General features: G+C 32.4%; 1 protein-coding gene across 8 annotated transcripts in view; it reads right to left on the bottom strand.

Moving 5' to 3' along the window:
* The window catches only part of LOC143255821 (serine/threonine-protein phosphatase 2B catalytic subunit 2-like), a 146,588-nt gene that overhangs the window by 45,404 nt on the left and 82,321 nt on the right, over positions 1-18,863 (bottom strand). Inside the window, exon 1 of one of the 8 annotated variants that reach the window (XM_076512118.1) lies at positions 6,180-6,268. The exons of the other annotated variants lie outside the window; for them this stretch is intronic. Within the exon in view, the coding sequence (XP_076368233.1) occupies positions 6,180-6,261 (82 nt within the window). The 5' untranslated portion in view covers positions 6,262-6,268. Of the gene's footprint in view, positions 1-6,179; positions 6,269-18,863 lie in introns of those variants that run through there. 8 annotated transcript variants of the gene reach the window in all.

Below are 18,863 nucleotides of genomic sequence, written 5' to 3'. Positions count from 1 at the left end.
AGGGCGAACATGTTTGGTGCGAGCAGTATTCGAACCCGCGATCCTCAGATTACGAGTCGAGTGCCTTAACCACCTGGCCATGTTGGACCTATTATAACGTGAACGGAAATTTTATTTAACCTCATTCCTGTCCAGTCCATCACACGTTGTTCAAAGTATATAAAGTTATAGCACTTGAGTATCATACGTAATATACAGCTATATCAACGTACAGCTGATCCTCGTGAACAATATGTTCAACGTATGAGATCAGAAGAGAGACTGATAAGTTCGGAACACACGACCCTCAAACGTTATCCATAAATAACTTTAACTCACGAAAGCAAAGGGTTAAATTTATGTCTCATTCATATGTTAGCAGGAATTTGGTAAGGAACAAAGTGATGCGCCTGTCTATTTAGGTGCATAAACTGTTTAGAAAAAAATTAAAAACTCTTTTAAAGTATAAAAACCGTATTATTTGCAAATAAGAATAAACTAGAGTGGTGTGTCCATTGGCATATAAAATGTATTTGATTAATTTTTACGCAATACAATTCATAAGCTAAAGAAAAACGCAAACACCTGCTTATCGATCAATATATACTTACTGACTGTTCGGTTAAAAAACAGACAAAAATCTAAGATCTTATTGAATGGTAAAACATATACAAGTTACTTTTTTATGTCCGGGATAAACATTATTTAACAGACAAAAATAACCTATATAAAAATATTGGGAGGTCTCTGTTCTCGCACTAAATATCGATTATTATGTGGCGTTTCACTATACTGCAGTCGAGTGAAATGTGATAAAAAGACATAGGATAACAAAACACGCAACACTGGATGCATCGTACAGGTCTTTCAATGTAAATGTGCACGACAGAAAATTAACATAACTTTTGTAGAATTTTCATTATAATATTTTTAATTCCAATATTATTATAAATGAGCTAAAAAATACAATTATATTTTCCCTCATTTTAATGGTTTAATTTCAAACATTTATCCATTACAATTTTTTTTACAATATTCTTAGTGTCAATACATATAGTCCTCCGTGTTTTACAGGTGAGGTTAGAGATGTATAACACTAAAATTCAGTGTTCGATTTCCCGCTGCGACCAGAATTTTAGTACTGCACGGAAACAATAAATTAATACACGTCACTCTAGAAAACAAATTATTTAAGAAAAAAGCTGTTTCAACAGTACTAACGTAACTTACGAAATTATATCTTAAAACTTCGCGACAGTTCTTATTCGCTTGGCCCGGCATGGCCAGGTGGTTGAGGCACTCGACTCATAATCCGAGGGTCGCGGGTTTAAATCCTCGTCACACCAAACATGCTCGTCTCTTTTAGGCGTGGGGGCGTTAAAATGTTACGGTCAATCCCACTATTCGTTGGTAAGAGAGTCGCCCAAAAGTTGGTGGCGGCTAGTTAGCTGCCTTCCCTTTAGTCTTACACTACTAAATTAGGGACGGCTAGTACAGATAGACCTCGTATAGCTTTGCGCGAAATTGAAAACAAACCAAACCAATCTTATTCGCTTTTGTTGTTTAATATCTGTAAAAACGGTGTTCAGCAATAATGATACTGATAAAAAACGGAGTCATTACTTTTGGAAAGTGAAGAAAATTTATTATGAAATAGTCATAACCATACAGTATTCCTATGTATTTTTCCTTTTTTGAGAATAAACCTACATTGTTTTCAACTCTGTAGTATTACTTTTCTTAGTATTAGAAAAAACTTTTGTTTCCTATGATAACAGCAACGTAGTTATAGCCGCTAATTTTGTTTTAACACGTTTCTACTGTTAAATACTATTACTAAACTGGAGCCGATCCGTAATGAAAAGCAGTAAGATAAAAATTTAGCATTAACCCTTTATTATCATTTATTATCTTAAACCAACTCGTTTTTCTTAGATTTGCTTCTTTAATTTAAAGTCTCGCGCAAAGCCACATATGTCCATCTGAGTACGTTCCTAATTACAGAAAGAAGAGTACCAACATCCTCCGGTACAGCTTATACTATCGTAAAGTGTAATAGCCAGATTTGACAGTCACTCTTATAACGGCTCCTCGCTAGTACAGCGGCACGTCTACGGATTTATAATGCTAAAATCAGGGGTTTAATTCCCCTCGGTGCGCTCAGCAGATAGCCCGATGTGGCTTTGCTATAAGGAAACACACACACTCTTATAACGCAAATCTGGCCTTAAAATGCAAAACATTCCAAGTTTTTTGGATTCAGGATCTGGGTACACTGACTACTTGGCTACACTAGGCCCGATATCAAGAAAGGATTACAAAATAAATAGAACAATAGTATAATTAATAATAGCGCAACATCACAGATTAGATGTGTCTAAAAATGTAACTACTAAAAATAACTAATGCTTCAGCTTCACAAACGAAAAACAAAAACTTCAGATCTAATCATAAGTTTTTAATGACAGTACAACTCCAGACGAGTTGTGTTATTCAATATACATATAACTTAAAACACTTGGTTAAAAAAGAACATTGAAATAGTTCAATGTAGGTGTGGTTTTGACTGAGATGTTTTAAATATTCGTTGAAGCTTTACATTAAAGATAAAGTAGTCCCCGAATTTTATTTTATTATCAAATAGTTGCTGTTTTTAATTAAAATTACTTTAGTGTCAAGTGCATTCCAAGTGCCTTCCGTTTGTAGAACACATCTGTTGTGAGGATTTCTAGCATTCAATAACAAACTTTCTAAAGGTACAATCGTTCTCCACGTATAACTTGAGAAGAATCTTTAAGAGGAACGACAATATATTATTATATGGTTTACAACATTTAGTACATTAGTAAACTTGGGCGACGTTAATTTTTCGAAAGAAATATGAAGCATTTTGTTGTTTGTTTATTCCTTTGAAATAATTAAAAGAAAGCTTTTGAAATGAGTATTGTGGAAATACCCATCTGGTTAAAAAATGAAGGTGAAAAAAAAATTCAAAGTTAATGTGGCACCTGCCATAATATTTCACGTGATCGTTTCTCTTCATTCCTTTCTATTCTTCATGTCAAATGCCACATAGCAACGACTACTGGCTAAAAATGGAGCACGTGCGCTTTTGAACAGAGATTTGCACATGCTCACGCGCCACACGTAAGCGTTTTTTTTCTTCTAAATAATGTAGTATGGTTTGTGATTGGCGTCCTATCATCAACGTGCAATGTTATCAAACAAATAGGTTATATCTAATATAAATATGTAACATGAGGAAAACCCATTACTCCCAATTCAACCATATAACCGGAGGAAATTTAATGCTAGTCTGAGAAAAGAAAACATTTATTTTTTACATAACTAAATTATCTATCTATTTATATATATAATGCATAACAATGGACAAATATATGAATAGGCTAAGACACAATCCCTATTAAGCGTGTAAAAACATTTACCAGTAGTAAAACAGCCTTTTAAAAATAAAACATATACATATAAAACATATTTTTAAATAAACCTACGTATATTGTAAAGTAGTTATTCTGCGAATGTGTGTAATAAAATTTAATATTATGTTCACTGACTTTTGTTTACTAAATTACTCCCCACATAATACAGAGGTTAACTCCCTAAAGACATCGCTTTACAGCGTAAAAAGCACTGATTTTTTAACATGTTACAGTCGTCTACGGTTCATCTATTTCTAGCTAGTAATTTGTTTCATCCTGTGCTTAAGCTTTTTAAAAGAAACATCAAATATCTGTAAGAAAGCTGTCTTCAAAACGTAATGATAACATCGCTTACACCAGAATGATGATTATTTTAAGTATTATATAAAATACAGACCAAACAAATCAGCTTTTCAATGTCCCTACAACCTTCGCAGTACCTTATTTAGTATATTTAACAAAAGGTTTGGGGTCAAAATACCAAGCTGATTTTATTGTAGGCTAGAACATAATGCTAAATATAATAAGAATTAGAAACGGGCCATTTTGAATTGATTTTTTTTGTAAGTCTAACATACATACTATTTGTGCATTTTTATGTGTGTATATTCTTAGCAGTCAACAGTAAAGGTTTTTAAGTGTTGTCTGGAAGGAATCTTTACTGATTAAAGTACTTTTTTTCCCAAACGTTCTATTAGAATTTTGTTCAATTCCTTGCGATACCTGTTATGAACCACTATCGTGATTCACGATTACCAGAATTAAAAAAGTTCAATAAATATTTAGCTGAGCATCAGGGCATCCAGAAGTTCTGGTGAAACTGGTCTGAAACATATTGAAGTATCGTTCAACATAAGAAAATGTTAGAGGCCCCCGAAAATAAATCAGAAAAATCTCACAGTTGCTTCATTTCTCTGTCAGCAACTACAACTTGTCAATATCAGATGTTAAAGGTTAACTCCGAATTGGATAACTCATTTCAGTGATAACATTTTTTTCGCCCGTGTAGAGAAAGTCATTATCCAGACGATTTGTTTTTTTGTTTGTCTTTTTTTAATTTCGCGAAAAGCTACACGATGACTATCTGCGCTAGCCGTCCCTAATTTAGCAGTGTAAGACGAGAGGGAAGGCAACTAGTCATCTCCACCCACCGCCAACCCTTGGGCCACTTTTTTACCAACGAATAGTGGGATTGACCATCACATTATAACGCACCCATAGCTGAAAGGGCGAGCACGTTTGGTGCGACGGGGATTCGAACCCGCGACCCTCGGATTACGAGTCGAACGCCTTAACCCACCAGGCCATGTCCGGCGTATCCAGACGAACTCTCGTCTATTTTATTTTTATCCTAATGTAAACTGTAAGGGATGTTGGACATCATGGAAATTGTGAAGCAAGCTTCGTTTTACTGCACACACTCCAAAACGCCGCTTGAGCGCACTTTTAAAGTTGAAGACAAATGAATGTAAATACCGGACGAAAGAAAAACGTATATGGCTTAGGTGTGTGTTATTTGCGTGGTTTTATAAGACTTTCTTTTTGGGGATGCTTTCTTCTTCAAACGATAAATATTTTAAATACAAACTAGCTCTACACTTGCTGTTTTTTTGTACAATGAACAAATTATCATTATTCTTGTTTCCATGGCATGCTAGGCCTAATACCATAAACATATAAATTATTCCAACACAAATTTTAAGCTTGAGCGAATATTCGAGTCTTAGCAATGTTTTATGTTGTCAAGTTCATATATTATACTTCACAGCCATACGTATAAAACAACATTAGGTGTTTTATGTTGTTGCCATGGCAACTGCAATAATACAAAATTTCTCATTTCTTGCAAAATTGACCCGAGAAACGGAATACGTTTCGAGAGCACTTAAAATTAATTAAATGCCCTACTTAGCGTTCTCTCACATGCATGTAGTAAAACTACAAATGTTAATTTATGCAGCGATCTAGAAAATGACACTGGGTGAGCTCCACGCAAATGTGGTCCGGCATGGCCAGGTAGATTAAGGCGTTCGACTCGTAATCTGAGGGTCGCGGGTTCGAATCTCCGTCGTATCAAACATGCTCGCTCTTTCAGCCGTGAGGGCATTATAATGTGACGGTCAATTCAACTATTCCTTGGTAAAAGAGTAGCCCAAGAGTTGGCGGTGGGTGATGATTACTATCTCCCTTCCCTCTAGTCTTACACTGGTAAATTAGGGACAGGTAGCGCAGATAGCCCTCGTATAGTTTTGCGCGAAATTCAAAAAACAAACAAACCACGCAAATTTCCTCGAAAAACGAATTACTATGCGAACTAGATAGGTACCTCATACTTGATGAAGTTAGTCCTAAACATCTCTCCCCGGTAAATATATAATTTAAACATAAAAAATAAATAAAATAATAATAAATATATAATAAAAAATGTATATATACACACACACACACACGAATAATGAATAAAAAAAATTTTTTAAGTTCCACCAACAAACTTGACATCCAGCTGACAGGGCAATATAATAACCATATATGTACCACAATACATGGACATTGCCCTGAAAAGGATCGGATTAATATTCAGTTCACTCTGACCTAAAATAAAGTAACTATCACTATCAAATACTGCAAGACCACATAAGTACGGGGAGAAGGAAAAGGTCAAAGAGAACCTGACCCTCCAGGGTACGAACATACAATACCCAAACACCAAGAGAGATTTCCTCGAACAAATTATGAATATGAGAAAACTCGTGTACTCACCTTGAATACAGTTAAAAACAGATTGTAATATTCTGGAGATAATTAGTGTTAAGTCAATTAACATGTTATACATAACCACCATTCAGATTTTTCCATTTGACTATATAATATGTCGCCGATTTTTATACAGCCACCACAGAAAGGGTGTGGCTGAAGATGTTGAAATTCGAGAATTTTTTTTTTTTTAATCTTGAACAGTAAACAAACATGGTGTTCATTAGACCCGGAAAAAAACCTTCAAGCAGAACTGATTGATCAAGGCAGAGGAACATAGGACATGACCTAAAAGACTGGGAGAAAAATCCATTAACTTTGTTAACCTGAAACCTACTTATGAGTTTACATGGCTCTTCTCACAGTGTAACACTGAACTGTAATACTTCGTATCACGTAAAGCTGCTATTTATAAAAATAAACATTTAAAGACCCCTACCTTGAACAAGAAACATTATGAAGAAATTGGTAAACGCATATTTTAACCTTGAGGTATTAACTGAATTATTATAGGGGAAACCAGAAGATACGTTTCAGTACACTTTCATAAGCTTTGCAGGATCCCCATATAATATTTCACTGAGGTTCTTAATTATTCGTTTTCAAAGGTGTTTTAGCTAGTTTATTTCAATATGCACGTGCATATGTGCATGGTTCTGTAAGTATAAAAATATCTTCATTAGTTATGGGAAAGAAGGGAATCAGTTTCTTCCTTTTTAACGTAGCTCCAAACTTGTTCCTGAGTATTATTTTATTAATTTATTTTCATACCATTTTAAGTGTTATACGCAACGCATAATTTCCACAATTTTTAAATAATTTCTGTGGTGCATAAGAAACTGCAGAATGTGATTCGAACAGTACAGGAAGTTTGTTTGTAATAAACACGCAACCATCTCGGAAGCACTAGAGAGAGAGAGATATTTCTTAGCTACCACTCTCAACGTATGACACTTCTGCAATCAAACAAATCGAGTATTCTGTATGACGAGCATTAAAAGAAGTATGCGATTTGTTTCAGTACAGTTTGGTTTGTTTTAAATTTCGCACAAAGCTATACGAGAGTCATCTGAGCTAGCCGTCCTTAATTTAGCAGTGTAAGACTAGAGGGAAGGCAGCTAGTTATCACCACGCATGATAACTCTTGAGCTACTCTTTTACCAACGAATAATGGGATTGATCCTCATATTATAACGCCCCCACGGCTGAAACGGTGAGCATGTTTGGTGTGGTGGAGATTCGAACCCGCGACCCTCGGATTACGAGTCTAGTGCCTTAACCATCTGGCCATGCCAGGCCATTCAGTACAAAAGTATGGTTATTGATTACATTATGTAAATTCAAATCTAAGGCACAGAGCTATGGCGAATAATGACAAAAAATGTAAAATAAACAAAAATATTAAATGGTTCCCGGTCTCAACAACTCAGTAAATAAAACTATAATTTACACGATTCGATAATCCATCGCAAGTGTTAGTACATTTATTTTATAGAGTTCGCAGTTAATAAGGCACACATGAACGTCAGTGTCAAGTAATTTGTTCCTCTTGTAAGAGAGGAAACAAATTCGTGACAATGAATATTCTTAAAACTAAATTAGATTTCTATTTTAATGAGAAAGTCTACAAAATGATAAAAGGTATAGTTCACATCATCCATACAAACAGCTTAAACTTTTATTAAGTATACATATCTTAGATTATATCTATTCAGATAACATCACGAACTTTAAACTGACTGCCTAAAAATATCTAATTTAAGTGAATATACCGAGAATCAATACGTTGTCGTTTACTTAAAATTACAAAAAAGAGCTATTCTGTATATAACAATCAGTTGTCCACTTTGCACTTTCTAATACGAAATGCTTTATCACAAAAAAATTATTTTCACTTAACAGTAACAAATTTTTAGCAATTACATGATGCGTTAAAGAAATCCCAAAAGCTTATTGTGTTTTGATACTTACCTATACGTTTCAAGTGTTTAGGAAACGTAAAATAAAAGTCTGAATTTTATTCTCTAGATTCGGATAACTTTAAAATATAAAACTTAAATTTAATGTTAAGTTCAAGTCATTCTTGGAAAAGCTTTGGATTTTTTAGAGCTCTTTCTTTATCTCAATCATTCTGAAAACATAACTGGACATACTTCAAATTCCTTACTAAAGTACTTGTGAAAATATTGTAAACGTAATGTTACGATTCAAAAGTTAACAATTATGTGTTTTATTCTAGAACCCCCCGTTCCAGCATTTTAAGCTGCACTAACAGAGAACTAAACTTCTACCCTAACCAGTTACCGTTGAAACAGAAAGTAAATTATTTACCTTTTGATAACCAACGTCACTGTAGAAACCGTAACGTTAATTAAATATATACCTCATAGCATGTGGTCAATGAGTATGATACACTGCAATTAGACTTTTATTTTAATTATGTCTGAAACAATGACATTTGCAATATTTGTATTTCCTTCACCATTCGAACATCGTTTGAAGTTACCACTTAGTAATAAGAACATATATATATAAAACCACTGACTACCTAAGAATTATCATCACTGTACATCATGTCTATTAAACTAAGAGAAAGTACATTTTCACTGTTACGTTCTTCCAAAAATTAACCCAGCTCCAATCTAATACCGCAAGGTTCCAATCTTTGAGACCCACACAACTCTGAAGGATCTTGAAAACATGTAATCTTTACACTGCATTAAATGTAATTTTTTTTATCCAAGGCTTTACAGCTTTTAAAAAATAACAAAAAATCCTTTAAATTTATGCTGAGACTCATTCTAAATGAAGCATTTAATTTGACAAAATCATTTTTTAAATATAAAATTAATGGAAAAAGAGGCAACCCGAGAATAGCGAGTATTAACTAGTAAAGTCAAGTCTGTAACATCGAAGGGGTAACTACAAGTATAACTAATTAAAACGATAAAAAAAAAACGGTTTAACGGCTTGGTTATCTTGGCTTCGTATTTAGTCATTCAAAAATTAGAACAAAATTAACAGTAATGTTGAAAAAAAACTGCACTAGTTCGTTAATAATTTTATAAGGACGCCGTTTTCTAAAAGTTAAATTTGTGTTTGAGCAAATAATGTTTACAGTATTTCCAGCCTTGTTTGCTTACATTTTTGCGATTCCTAATTTTATATTCCAAATTCTTCTAATTTTATCTTGTATAAATAGGACTAAATCATCGAAACTTGCATTATAGATAAGATTTTTTGTATATCACCTGAATAATTTTCGTAGAACATGTTTGCTTTTAGTAAAAAAGATAATAAAACACAATGAGAATGCATACTAAACAAGTCGGTTATTTCTATTCTATTATTATTCTATATAACATTTTGGACATTGTCAAGTTTCGCAAATAATAAATTATTTTCGCGTAGCCCGGAAAATACTTTAGATTTATCATCAATAATTTGTTTGCTTTTTGTTTTCGAATTTCGCGCAAAGCTGGTCGAGGACTATCTGCGCTTCATCAATAATTAAATAAGTTATGAAATAAAAGAAAGATCACGTGATACGTTTATCTATATATACCATATTTCTTTAAGTAAAATCTTTCTACATAATCCATGAACAATTACCCCATAATCTATGATAATGAATAATTATCATATTAAGAACTTATCGTTCCTTATAGTTTCGAACATGTTATTAACAACAATAACTTGAAATTCATATCTAAGATGAACGAAAGGGATTTATTAAAAGTTTTATTACAGCAGTACAATTAGAAATGAAGTCGCTTCAAATGTTTTTGTACATGTGGATACTACACGACAATCAGAGGAAACTATCTTGTTCATTTTCACAGTGAACGTGCTAAATGAGATTGGCGACTTTGAGCGCCCTATTACGAAATGTTTGACCAGATATCCAAACTTAATCATCGGTTGATCTACGAAAACCCTGAAACGTGATGTGAAACGAAACAACGCATTTGTCATCAAACCCAATCCATCCGTTAGAACTTTAATGATGGTTCAAAACTGGAAGTCAATACATCTATTGTGCACAGGATGCGACTTAAAAGTTACTTGTCTTGGCTTTGGGTGCACATCTTTCAGCAAGTGTTGTTTTAAGCGTCAAAATTTGAATAATGATAATAAATTGGTAATTATAATACTAACCGATGTATCCACTGTTCACTTTTAGATTTAGAGTAGCCCCCCGCTAGTACAGCGATATATCTACGTATTTACAACGCTAACATCAGGGGTTCGATTCCCTTCGATAGGCTCAGTAGATAGGCTGATATGATTTAGAGTACGAGTTTCATAGGAAGTTCAGGAAGCTCTGGATATTGCTATATTATTCCAACAGCAAAGGATGGTTTTGATTGTTTGTTTGTTTTTCAATTTTGCGCAAAGCTACTCGAGGGCTATCTGCACTACCCATCCCTAATTTAGCAGTGTAAGACTAGATGGAAGGCAGCTAGTCATCACCACTCACTGCCAACTCTTGGGCTACTCTTTTACCAACGAATAGTGGGATTGACTGTCACATTATAACGCCCCCACGGCTGAAAGGGCGAGCATGTTTGGTGCAACCGGGATTCGAACCCGCGACCCTAATATTACGAGTCGAACGCCTTAACCCACCTGGCTAACCCGGGCCTACGAAAGATGGTGAGGATTGTGTTATAGTTTTATTTGGTTGTGACTTACTTCATTAGTTACAGTCAATGAAGTCATTTCCATGTTTGGTCGTGTTGAAACATCACGAGAAATGATGCAATGCTTGTTTTATACATGTTTCTTCTATAAGGAAGGTCCAAAACTATTTTATTCTATTATAACATACAGCAACTCATATCTATCCATAACTACAGACAAATTACGTTCAAAGTTTGTCCACTTCGAGCAGTCTAAAGACTTAACCGAATCTAACTGAAACACTATGAGTTGTCTAGCAACTTACTTTAAGGCACAGAAAACACGAAATTTCACTGCAGTTGAGCTGCTTCGCAAGAGGAGTGGCAGTCTATTCCAACAGTTACTATACATCAACAGTTGGTAGCTAAGGTTAGGATTAATACTCTAAACCAATCAAAAACAGAAAGTTTATGTACTCTGATTAAAATGGCTCATTTTTTAAGTGTGCTGTCCCAGTAACTCTCATTAATTACAAGTGGATTTCTCCTTCTTTGCTATATAATTGTCCTTCGTTTTTTACCTCCTCATTAATGTGAAAATACGGTTTCAATGATTTCCGTCCATACTTGCTGTATATGACAAGAAGAATACCAAGTTTATATAGAAGTGAAATTTTTTTATGAACTGATATAACTCAAAAGTTTGAAGTGTAAGCCAAATAATTTAAAAAATGGTGCAAATTATATGATATGGAAGAAACTATTACAACTAACTACTTAAATGAGAAGAACTCATGCAATGTAAGTAGTCTTTAGCACAAAGATTAACATTTCAGAAATTACAGGAATAATTGTGTTCTTTGCTAAACAGATGGTAGCATGAAGTCGTAATATGAAACCTGCAGCCTAGTCTTTCATCTTCGTCACAATGGAGAAAGAAAGGAAATATACAAAAATATCAGACAAATCTTTTAATTAATCTTTCGAAACCTTCACAACACATTTTTAGCATCAATTTATGTTGGCAGGTGAAGCTTTATAATAAATACTCAGTATTATGTAGACATTCTGGCATTTTCCAGATTAGAAAAATAAACAATCTTCTGAATAATGGTGAAGCCATTGTAAGAATATAATGGATTCCTCATGTTCAATACTAGTACATTTTAATCGAAAATATAACCATTTCTACGGCCGTCCAGACAGAAATTTATCGAAATTTAAATTAAACTAAACACAAGCTGTTTATTTTGTAGATTTTCTAATAGATTGAATAGTTTGTATAGTTTTCTACATTGTATTTTTCATTATTATTTTTATAATGAACATCGATCTGATATCAAATGTTAGCATTCCTTGGAATATAAATACAATTTTGTACCTGTGTACAGACAACGTGATGTGAATGTTTAACATTAGAATGTTTTGAAACTGTTCAGATTAACAATTAACTATACTCATATGTAATTGACTGCATACAGATATACATCATACACACATATATGGATAAACTACAAAAATTTCATGTACAACACTGTGCAAAGTTACACAGACAAAGTTAAAATTTAGATTTCAGGCTATTTTCACAGAACAATGGAAGGTGAATCACAGGTGAAACAAACTTTTATTAATCTTCATATTTATTACAACAGAAACTCAGTGGAAGTGTTTGATTCAGGCAAATAGTTATATATTTTGTGTCCTCCTGTTTGTTTTAATAACCGCAGACAGTCTTACATGCATTGTTGCAACTATTTAATCAAAGTGTCCTTTGGGACTTTATTTCAAATGTTTCTAAAGTTTCTTTGGAAGTAACTTTGACTTGTCTAGTTTTTGATCTATCACATTACAGATCCACCCAGCTGGGTTGAGATTGGGGCTCTATGAGAGCCATTGTATCAGTTAAATGACTCCAGCAGCCTTTCCTTAGCTAAATAATTTCTGCATAGGTCAGATGAATGTTTGGGGCCATTATTCTCTTGGTTGTACACAAACTACTGGGTATAACCAATATCTAATGGTACTTGTACTGGTCCATTTTTCCATCTACTTTGCAAATATCTCCTGTTGCCTCAGCAGAAAAATACCCCTAAACTACCACAATGCCTTCTCCATGCATCATGGTAGCTGCTATGCATTAGGGTAAGTATCTTTTACCTTTTTTATGCTAGAAGTACAACCCTTGCTTTGAACCAAATCTTTCCAACTTGGAATCATCTGTTTATAATGCACATTTCCAATAATGAACATTCCAGTTTTTTTGTTTTTTTTAGGAAGTGTCAATCTCTTAACAACATTTAGAGAGCTAAGTAAAGCTTTTTTATATGTTACATAACCAAATATTCTATTGTCATTAAGACTTCTTGACACTGTAGATGTAGAAAATTTCTGTCATCTGGTACTTGGTTGTTTATCTCATGCTTGAGATAAGTAGCAGTTTTATTCTGTCCCAAAAGCTGCATAAACAAAAATACTTAACATCAGTATCATTGAGTTTAGGTATTCTACTTTTTCCTTTCCTATTTTTAAATTTATCTGTCTTGGTCTCACAATCTAGGATGTATTTGACAGTGTTTGAGGAGTATTACAAGTCTGCAGCAATTTGTCAGAAAGTCCAATAAGCTTTAATGTGAACTCTCTGCTATATTGACAATTAATTCTCTATGCTTTGGGAGTTGTGGCATGACCACAAGACATAATATATAGTGTTAAATACTGTTGTTTTTTTTTTTATCATAGTTTATTTTTACAGTGCTATTATAACATGATTTCTTCTACTTATATCAGTACCATATGCTAGCTTCTTTCTATATATTTAAAATACTGAATGGAGTATCATGATCTTATTTCAGATCCTAAATTTGATTATTATGTTCATTCAAGCAAAACCTTATGATATGCCTTTGGTATAAGTATATGGAAATTCTAAAGAATAATCAAGATTCTCACTGGCTCATTCAATTGTCAACAGGGATCAGGTTAGCACTAGAATAATGTTGAAATGTACTCTGTGTAACAGTATGGAAGAATTTATCCAAAACAATGACAAAATATTATCTTGTCCCAACACTTTTCAACACTACTGTGCATGAAGGAAAAAAATGTCATAATTAGTTTTCTCAAAGTTTATTTATTGTTTTCAGAACAACCCTTGTCATCTAAGTCATAACAAAGGAACTAAGTAAATATCATTATAGTTATTTCTCTGTAGGGTAGAATTATGGTACGTTTGTTGAATGTTGTCATTATTCCACACTTATAAATAGGAATAACCCTAAACTTTATATACATTTCAATTATATTTTCATGATAGAGCTTTCTCAACATGAAAACCTAAAAATTCTGAACATTTATTATACAAATTCAAGTCAACTCCTGTGATGACATTGTATATGGCCATTTTACGTTCAATCACCACCAGTTAGAGAGAGAAAAATGTATATATATACTTTTAATTAATATCAGGAATTTTGTAAAGAAAAACTGTTAAATCGTCTTTTGTTTTTTTAAACGTACTTAAAATTATTTGGGAAATGTATTGTTCTGATATATATATACATATATATATCAGGTCCCTTAACTATACATTACTACATCTCTAAGGTGTATATTAATCTTTCACATCAACTCCTTCAACTATACATTACTACATCTCTAAGGTGTACATTAATCTTTCACATCAACTCCCTCAACTATACATTACTACATCTCTAAGGTGTACATTAATCTTTCACATCAACTCCCTCAACTATACATTACTACATCTCTAAGGTGTACATTAATCTTTCACATCAACTCCTCAACTATACATTACTACATCTCTAAGGTGTACATTAATCTTTCACATCAACTCCCTCAACTATACATTACTACATCTCTAAGGTGTACATTAATCTTTCACATCAACTCCCTCAACTATACATTACTACATCTCTAAGGTGTACATTAATCTTTCACATCAACTCCTCAACTATACATTACTACATCTCTAAGGTGTACATTAATCTTTCACATCAACTCCCTCAACTATACATTACTACATCTCTAAGGTGTACATTAATCTTTCACATCAACTCCCTCAACTATACATTACTACATCTCTAAGGTGTACATTAATCTTTCACATCAACTCCCTCAACTATACATTACTACATCTCTAAGGTGTACATTAATCTTTCACATCAACTCCCTCAACTATACATTACTACATCTCTAAGGTGTACATTAATCTTTCACATCAACTCCCTCAACTATACATTACTACATCTCTAAGGTGTATATTAATCTTTCATATCAACTCCCTTAACTATACATTGCTACCTAGTTAGAATTTACAAAACTCTGATACATAAGCTTTGCTTCTTCATCATAAACAAAAATCTATATATACACAGTAAAACTTGTCTAAGGCAGAATCGCAGGGACTGAGTAAAATTTCCAGCTTAAGCAGGTTTTCTGGCTTAGACATAGTGAACATGTATTTCCTTAATTATATATAATTTTTAGCAGAACGTTATACTTGCTTGATTCAAGGGAAGTAAGACGTTTGTGAACAAAGTTATTATACTGTTTATGCTATATTTATTTGAATAAGAACAAAAATAGACATTCAAAATATACACAAGTACACAAAATCTTAAATTATTTGAAGAAAGTGTCCAATTTCAACTGTTTCATTTTTTTTAATGGGTTTTCTCATGTGGTTAAAAGAGAAGGCTAATTCTACGGCCTTTTCATGAAGTTCATTTTCCCCATTCATTTTTGCATACAATTTTATAGCATTACTATAACTTAACACTAGCAATGAAGTAGAAATTTCTATTTCCCCACTATCTTTTCCATTTTGTTCATCTTCTGAATCTCTCACACTGTTACTATCTTGCAATTCTATTACATATTTTAAAACAATTTCATCAGTTTCTGTTAAAACATCTTGTCAATGTTCACAAAACTTTCTGTGTTCACAGAATCATCTGCATCAATCTTCTTAATCAGAATTAGGATTTCACTCAAATCATCATAACAAACAACTTCTCCACAATCTCTGCCACTATCAAGAATAAATTCACAGTTTTGAGAGCACTTTATTATGCATTTGACTGAATGACTTAAAAATGCAATTGCATCTAACACGTCAGTTTTCATGGTAATTTCAGATGCTACCTTACATTCGTTCATGTTTGCAATAATATGCTGAAGCATTAATTTTCTGTATTTTAGTTTTATGCACTGTATAATTCCATTATCTAAAGGCTGTAGAACTGATATTGTACATGGAGGTAGAAAGACTAAACGAACATTTGAAAATTGAGCTTTTGGGTGGCAAGTTGCATTATCTAGGAAAAGTAGAGTATTCCTATTTTCTTGTTCCATTCTTTTGTTTAATTTGTTCAAAAATTCCTCAAATATAGCACTTGTCATCCACACTTTATTATTTGCTTTCCTTTGCACAGGAAGTTGATTCTTCCTTACATTTTTGAAACAGCATGAATTTTCACTTTTACCTTATTACCCATGGTAAATTTTCCCTACATTCTAAAATTAGGGAAGATAGGAATTTATTTTTTTTGTAAGAATTATTTAGAGAGTAGAATTTTGCACTTAAAAGACAAATATATTTCCACAAATCATGAATCTAATTTAACTGCAAAAATATTGACGGCAGAAAATGAACAGAATATATTTAACCAATACTTACTGTAACAAAATGTCTGAAAATTTATTAATATTTAATCAAATTATTAATTAAATAAGAATTTATTAATATTTAAACAAATTATTAATTAAATAAGAAATAATTATTTAATCAAAAACATTTTTTCTGCCTTACTCAGGTTCTAATCCTACTTGTTGATAGATGAGGTAGGTGAAAGATAGTTTTCTTCTGCATTATGCAGCTTCTGCCATATAGAAGGCCTTTTATAAGAGAAATCTTAAGATAATGCTGCAAAATTTTGATATTTCCAGCTTGTACAGGTTTCCGCCCTATGCAGTTTCTGGCTTAGACAGGATTTACTGTATATATAAATCCAATAATGTGTTATATTCCACAGTTATAAATACTCATATCCAATAAAAAAAAATGTAACTTGATACTTTCAAATTAAGTCAAAATGTACAAAAGTTTAAAGAAATGTTATTTGAAGAAGTACCAATACAAAACTATATAAAGATAACTGATCACATAGATGAACAGATGAATAAATCCACCGATTTATCATGAGAAGTTTAAAAAGATTATTCAAATGAAATACAACCACTGATATTAAGGTGTTGTAATTTAGGATCAAAAACATAATGTAGCAGGAAGAAGAATTTAATTTTGAAGAAAATTATTGTATAATAAAATTAATATATTTTTGTATTATTCTAAATCAGTGAAACTTAATATATGTCAAGATGTGTGTAAGACTAATAATCACTAACTATTGTATTACTATATAATTTGAGTCTACATACAAGCACTACATGCTGGGATAAAGTAGTAGTTTTTGTTGTTGTTATTGCAAAAAAGCATTCATTATAAATTACAAAAATAAATGAAGACAAAATCTGCAAATTTTCACAGAACATTTATATTTTCATTGCAATGGCAAAATTGTATTTTTAAAAAAGCTTCTTGCAATAACATGTGTTTTCTGTTTTGTTTCTTAATACACATAAAAACGACAAGCAAACAATTAGTGATCGGTATTATGTTTTGGGATACAAATCTAGGATTGTAGTCACAAAATAAAATTACATTCATTTGATAAAAACTGTCATGAAGATTTCCTCATATAAAGCTTCATTTCCTCTTGAATTTTTCTTTTCTTTTTTATTTAATCCACGTGATATGTTCACTTTCATTGGTCATAACTAAAGGAGTGCAGATAGATCATGCATTCCCAATCTGGAAAGCCAACTAAAAAGATGAAATTCCTCAAGAAAAGTTAAATATCTTGTAATGCATGAATGTTGAATTTTGATCCCTGTAGTATCTTGTCTTGATTAATTTTATCAATGTAACTTTTTTATCTTTGGAATATTTCAAAATTTGATAAGCAAAAATTCATTTTTAATCTGAAAAAATAAACAAAACAAAAGTATAAACTGTCATCAATGTATGGTAATTACTATTTCTGATGTTTTCAAAAGAGATAACTGTATAATCGAGTCAATTTTTTTGTAAATAAACACATACAACTCATGTGAAATGTACCCTATTTTACCCTCTTTGTTGCAACGATGTTATCAGCCGGAGCAGCATACTGAAAATAATCGTCAAAGTATGTGGGTCATAATTTTTTTCCGTCGTATTTAAAGATCTGTCATACCTCTGTTTTAGACAATCCCAACTGTGAAAGTGATTCACAGAAGTACTACTTAAATTAGGAACAAAAACTAATTATTTAAGAGCCCTGTAATAGAAGCTCATGAGTAGCTTAGCTGCATGGATATCTAATAATGAAAGTTTCCATCCATAATTTAATCAACTTTTATCACTGATGTTAAACTTGCAGAACTGTTAAAAGGCTTTTGGTATCATACTGACCAAGATGATCCATAATTTTTTAAAAGTTTCCTTATAAAGGATAGGTCAAACTTTTTATCACATAATTGGGGTTTATGTTTATTATTCAGCATCATTTTTTTTTATATTCAAATTTATGTTTCATGCACAAACAAATGCTTTATATCTTTTGATAAAGTCTAGTAACCACCCAAAGAGAAACGAGATTTCAGACAAAAAAACAACAACAACACATGAGTAGACTTAGATAAACCAATACAGATATACAGAATTAATCAGGACTTCACGTTGAAAAACATCACACAACAGTATTAAGTGAATGAATAGATCCAATGTAATAACCTCATAGCACACTATACTTTCATAGAAAAAACAAACCAACAACATAAGATTTCATGGAGTTTTATGGTACAAGTCATATTACAACTCCCTTTTAATAACTCGTGGAACACTATAATCTGAGATGAAACAAAATAACATTTCATGGAGTTTTGTGATACGAGTTACATTGTAACTCCCTTCTATTCCATTTGTGTTCTCTGAAAGAAGTAAAAA

Source organism: Tachypleus tridentatus, chromosome 7 (assembly GCF_004210375.1).
Source record: "Tachypleus tridentatus isolate NWPU-2018 chromosome 7, ASM421037v1, whole genome shotgun sequence".
NCBI classification, from domain to species: domain Eukaryota; kingdom Metazoa; phylum Arthropoda; class Merostomata; order Xiphosura; family Limulidae; genus Tachypleus; species Tachypleus tridentatus.
This window is presented reverse-complemented; position numbering and strand designations above follow the sequence as displayed.